Source organism: Brassica oleracea, unplaced genomic scaffold, assembly GCF_000695525.1.
Source record: "Brassica oleracea var. oleracea cultivar TO1000 unplaced genomic scaffold, BOL UnpScaffold01416, whole genome shotgun sequence".
Taxonomy (NCBI): Eukaryota; Viridiplantae; Streptophyta; class Magnoliopsida; order Brassicales; family Brassicaceae; genus Brassica; species Brassica oleracea.
Window position 1 is genome coordinate 1 of NW_013617952.1, and position 6,129 is coordinate 6,129.

A 6,129-nucleotide genomic window follows, 5' to 3' on the forward strand; every position below is an offset into this window, starting at 1 on the left:
AACATAATATAATTTGACAATATTTTGTTTCTTTTTTTAAAAGATATGGAATATGAAATAACACAATCATATTGGTTAGTCTAGGGGTTGAACCCAAGAATAATTCTTTATTAATTGAGCAAAACTTAGGTTCACCCTAATCTTTAAATCACATCTTCTTCTTGAACCAAACAAAGTGTCATGTAGATAATTAATTAAAAATATTAAATTTATTTAAAAATAACTGGAAAAAAATAATGCTAATTTTGATATTATATCGATGTGCAGATGTTTGTGCTTGTAGTTTAGTGCACATTTTAAACAAATCGTGTACCCAATACTAATGAATAAACACGCTAGCATATCAGGAATGATATTGTCATTGACCACCAATGTTTTTATATGGTTGATGACCCGTAGAGAGACATTTATTAATTTGTAGGACTGAGAATACAAACACGTAGCATAGCAGCGAAGTAGAAGAAGACAAAGCATCAATAGACTGACAAAAGAACAATAATGGAAACACAATAATAGTTTTGGATCATTAGTTTTTCTTTCGAAGCACAATTAGGTACTGCATTCCGGGTTTGGCATTAAGGAGGCGAGGAAGCTCTTGGCGTAGCTTGGCCTCGATGAGATCAAAGACTTTGGTAAAGACTTGCTCTCCAAAATGTTGAGATAGGAAAGTTCCAAAGGAGGCCCTGCAAGAGACTGCCAAAACCTTGGGGTCAAGCGTAAACTCCCCCTTTGCGTGAATGATATCTTCGAACGCCTCTATTGTGAATCTCCCGTTTTCCTCTATGATTTGCTTCAACTCACTTTCTTCTGCAAAGTAGAGTGGCGTGCTAAAAGAGTCCACCTTGTCTTGTTCGATAACACCCTTTTAATTAGAAGCAGAAGCTAGTGTTAGATGTTTAGTAGTACGTTTTTGGTTTTAATTAGGTAATCTGAATATGCAAGCCATGTTACAAAAAAAAGAAAACTGAATATGTACCTGTTGAGCAAGGTCGTTAAGAGAAGCTCCGACAGCATCCAACACTATTCCTTTGGAGGTCTCGGACATCTTAACTCCGTCTCTCAGACACGATCCAAAAAGCAACATCAATCCCCCGGGGACGAGCTCGTCGGCTCTAGCATCTAATAGAATCTTGGCGTCGGCTGAGTACTGATCAAGATATGCTTTCTTGACCGCTTTGTTGAACCCAGTGCAATGCATGTCTCTGTTCCAGGATGGAGAGTCGCGGTCCGTGATCCCTTTGGGGATTTTGGAGGTGAAATGGAATGCGTAATTGATAACTCCTATGTGGAAACTCTCTTTAGGAAGAACACGTTCGAAGAAGGAACCAGGAACACCAGCACTATAGTATCTTCTGCCCGCAGGAAGTGACTGGAAGAGAGTGTTGAAATCGTTAGTGGTAAAGTCGTTGAAGAGGACTTGGAACTCGATGTTCTCGGCCGGGTTTTGTCCGGTTTCCTTGCGGTACTTGTCTTCAACTGCATCAATGATGTTTTGGACTGCAACAAAAGTGTTAGGTCCACTCGCACAACCAAAATCTGCCACACTGAAGCGATCATAGATCAAATCAAGGCTGAGTTTGGCCTTGATAGCCTCGCTCATCTTTTCTTTTGCCGCTTCTAACAGTGCTCTCTTTGAAACCAAATTAAAGAGGTAATTATTAATACATGCCTACTTACATAAAATAAATCATATACAATGTTTCAAAATCATTTATATAAATATATACCTGATACGAGGAGTTCTGGTTGTAACTCTCAGGACCTTCTCCTCCCACCATGATCCATTTTGGAGTAGTTGCCATGATCTATCTCTTCTTCTCACTCTTCTTCTCTTGATTGATACTTAATGTTTGATGAGAACTGTGATCATTTGTGGACGCATCTATGCATATTTATACTAAGGTGCGTCGTGCTATTTCCTTGCTTAAAGAAAAAAATGTGATTAATGTGATTAATTAATAAATTAAATATACATATACGGGTTTATTTATTAACAATAATAGCCACCTACTGTGCGTTGCGCCTCTGTCGTCGCCTTGAATTCTTTAATCTTAGTGTTATTCTACGTATACAAAATGTAATATATGATATTTCCAATACTTAATAAACGTGCTACAATAGTATATAGAATGTACATCTGTTCTCGAAATTGCTAAAAGCTATATTCTCAAAGCATTGAAAAATTGCATGTGAAATGTCATCCGTCGACACAAAGATCGATTTCACCAAAATTTGAAATCAGGGATAACACTAAACAACTCAAGAGCAATAATTAACTTTAAAATACAAATAGATTTAGATTTTGACAAGCGCAGAATAATATTTCGGGGAAAACTTTATATAATTACATTCTAGTTTTATTGAAAGTACGGGATAACATCTGAATTTTAACATTTGGGCTTTGACGTCTATAATTGAGAGTTAAATTATTTTGACGTATCTTATTACTTTCACAATTATTGATTTATGTTTAACTGTTTTAAATTTTAATATAGTTTAGCTTCCGAATTTTGAATATTATACTTTTAATTAGGTCTATTGTTCTTATATTTTTTTCACTTAAAATCATTAAGTGTTTACAAAATTTTGACCCATGCAGACGTGTTTCATATATGGATGCAATTTTATGCATTCATCTGTGTGGTCAATATACTGCGTATACGTAATTTGAGATGATTGATGTATATTTGTATCCGTAAAGACCCACGCGGATTATAATTGCATCCATAATGACCCACGCTGATGTAATTTTTTATGCATTCATCTCAAATCCGTGATCTGTTCTTAAATTTCATCATTTAAGACCATTTCAAGTGCTTCACCAAACTGGAAAATGTATTGTTTCCATAGATTTGAAAGGTTTCAAAACATTGAGACTATTGATTTCGGTTAAGGCACCCATATCTTTGGTGAAAATGCATTAAATATACTATCTTGGACCAAAGGAACTATTTTGATCCTAACAATTTCAGTCACGCTAAATACGAGCTGAACAAGTGGTTAGTGTTAAATATAACCTCAACTCATTTATAATTCAAAAAAACTATCTTGATTTTTAAAAAGTGAATAAATCTATATTGATAAATCTATATTGACTATAACAAAATTTAGTCAACCATTAACTAATATACCACGAATTTTACCAATTTTTGTCATTGTATATAAGTGTTTAAAACTATTTATTATTTTTTGGAGTCTTTTTGGAGTTTTTACAGGTTTAGGTATGTTTTGAAGCAATGCGGTGATTTTGGAGCATTTTAGAAATAAAGACAAAACAATCTCGTAGCTGTTCATTGAACCAGCCAAAGTCGACATTCAGAGTCAGCCGTTGATCGACAAACATCACTTTTCGTCGATCAACAACAAAGCGCGAGAGCGAGCCGCTAGTTCATGACTGGCTTGAAGCTCAAGTTTCAAATAATTACAAAACTACTACTGGCTGACTTTAACCTAATATTTATGTGCTCTGTCATTGTATTGTGCAACACACGCTTTCTTATTTTCTGTTCTTCACAACATAAGGTTTTTAGGGTTTTTAGTAGTTTGAACAGAAGATCCAAAACTCCTTCGGAGCTTTGTATTGGAACTATAGTTTTTTTTACCTTATTCTATTTATGCATTTCATTCAGATATTTGCTTTGTTCTGTTTTGCTATGTCTGAGTAGTTTTCCTTGTTAGAGTTAAGGTTTATTAGGGTTATGAAGGATTAGCCAAAACTATAGAATTGCTAAAGTGATAATTAAACAACCTTCAAAGAATTGCTATTAATGACTATGTTCTAAAGTAGCTAACTAAGACCTTGATTTTAGGATTGTGGACAACTATGACGATAGATTCTGCACCAGAATAAATTCTCATGAGCTAGGATTGGTAGAAACAAGCGACAACTGATTTAGTTAAGACTAGTGAACATATCGATCAGCTCGCTAACACTTGTCTAAGGTAGCATCGATCGACGCTAAATCAATAGCATCGATCGACGCTAAATCAATAGCATCGATCGACGCTAACTCAATAGGATCGATCGACGCTCGATCTCTATCAACAAGTAACAGCTAAGATATTGGACTTAGTCAACATATTTGATTCGCACCGAAAGCTGGACATCTTATGCATTAGACATCGAGTTCTAGAATTGTCATCTGCATAATTTAAGCATTCTATATCACTATAATCAGAGTATTGTATCCAAACTCAAAGTTTGTACATGTAACGGCTCCATATAGTTTGATTTTGGGGCTGCTTACCCCACTGGAAGACAGGAAGAGAAAATCTTATAACCTTGCATATAGGTGGTACACCCACTACGGCTTTATGTCTCCGAGAGTTCTCTGCAGAACTTTGCTTTGAGTATGTGAATGAGACAAATAGGAGAGGGTAAGCTTTATTTATAAGAGATGGAAGGAAGAAACCCTAGTTTCTTTTTAATGAGCCGTAGATAAGCCCGTTTTCCCTTAAAAAAATTTACGGGCCGGTATTGGAATTTTACGGATAAAATCTAAAAAATCAAAGAATTACAAGGAAACCGGTTAGTTTTATATTATATCGATGTGCAGATGTTTGTGCTTGTAGTTTAGTGCACATTTTAAACAAATCGTGTACCCAATACTAATGAATAAACACGCTAGCATATCAGGAATGATATTGTCATTGACCACCAATGTTTTTATATGGTTGATGACCCGTAGAGAGACATTTATTAATTTGTAGGACTGAGAATACAAACACGTAGCATAGCAGCGAAGTAGAAGAAGACAAAGCATCAATAGACTGACAAAAGAACAATAATGGAAACACAATAATAGTTTTGGATCATTAGTTTTTCTTTCGAAGCACAATTAGGTACTGCATTCCGGGTTTGGCATTCGGCGAGGAAGCTCTTGGCGTAGCTTGGCCTCGATGAGGTCAAAGACTTTGGTAAAGACTTGCTCTCCAAAATGTTGAGATAGGAAAGTTCCAAAGGAGGCCCTGCAAGAGACTGCCAAAACCTTGGGGTCAAGCGTAAACTCCCCCTTTGCGTGAATGATATCTTCGAACGCCTCTATTGTGAATCTCCCGTTTTCCTCTATGATTTGCTTCAACTCATTTTCTTCTGCAAAGTAGAGTGGCGTGCTAAAAGAGTCCACCTTATCTTGTTCGATAACACCCTTTTAATTAGAAGCAGAAGATAGTGTTAGATGTTTAGTAGTACGTTTTTGGTTTTAATTAGGTAACATCTGATTATTTAAGCCATGTTACAAAAAAAAAAAAAAAAACTGAATATGTACCTTGTTGAATAATGATTTGAATCTGTTGGACCTTAGTCTTTTGAGGCCCACTAGTGCTAGGGTTTTCTGGGACACAACTATATATATCTTGTGCCTCCTCTAAACCTAGTTAACAGCCGTAGAGAAAATAGATCTGATCTTCTTGTAGACAGATCTCTGTAATTCTTCCATCAATAAAATCTCTCTGTGCCCGTGGACGTAGCCGTTAGGGGTGAACCACGTTAAATCTCTGTGTCTTTCTTTATTGTTTATCCATCTGTTAATCTCTATCTTCTCACATCCGGCACAACAAACTGGTATCAGAGCTTCGGGTTGAATCTGGTGAGAAGATGTCTGGGATGAATATGAAGATCGACAAGTTTACTGGAATGAACAGTTTCAGTCTCTGGCAAATCAAGATGAAGGCATTGCTGAAGCAACAAGGTCTTTGGGCACCGTTGTCAGGGAAGAAGGTTGAACCTGTTACTACTGAGATGGAGGTTACTGAAGAGAAGGCGTATTCAACAATTTTGTTGTGTCTGGCAGATAAGATCATCATTGAAGTTTCCGGTGTTGATGCTGCAGCTGATTTGTGGTCGAAGTTAGGGAGTCTATACATGACGAAGTCTATGACTAAGAAGCTACATCTGAAACAACGTCTTTTCGCTCTGAGGATGCAAGAAGGTACACAACTCCAAGATCATCTTGACAGTCTAAATTCCATCTTGTTGGATCTGAGGAATATTGATGTTAAGGTGGAAGATGAGAATGCGGCACTGATTTTGTTGGTATCACTACCAAACTCCTATGAGAACTTTGTTCAGTCATTCATAGGGAGTAAGGATACAGTGAGTTTGGAGGAAGTCAGGTCAGCACTTCATAG

The 6,129-nt window shown here is 36.4% G+C and overlaps 1 protein-coding gene and 1 pseudogene across 1 annotated transcript; both read right to left on the bottom strand.

Moving 5' to 3' along the window:
* Positions 1-344: 344 nt before the first annotated feature.
* LOC106321311 (probable S-adenosylmethionine-dependent methyltransferase At5g38100) lies at positions 345-1,864 on the bottom strand. Its single transcript, XM_013759606.1, has 3 exons — positions 1,728-1,864; positions 977-1,630; positions 345-862 (listed from the first exon to the last, which is right to left on the bottom strand). The coding sequence occupies exons 1-3, from the start codon at positions 1,800-1,802 to the stop codon at positions 527-529; spliced, it is 1,065 nt and encodes a 354-aa protein (XP_013615060.1). The 5' UTR covers positions 1,803-1,864; the 3' UTR covers positions 345-526.
* A 2,833-nt stretch (positions 1,865-4,697) lies between these two features.
* Positions 4,698-6,129, bottom strand: part of LOC106321312 — a 5,900-nt pseudogene continuing 4,468 nt past the window's right edge.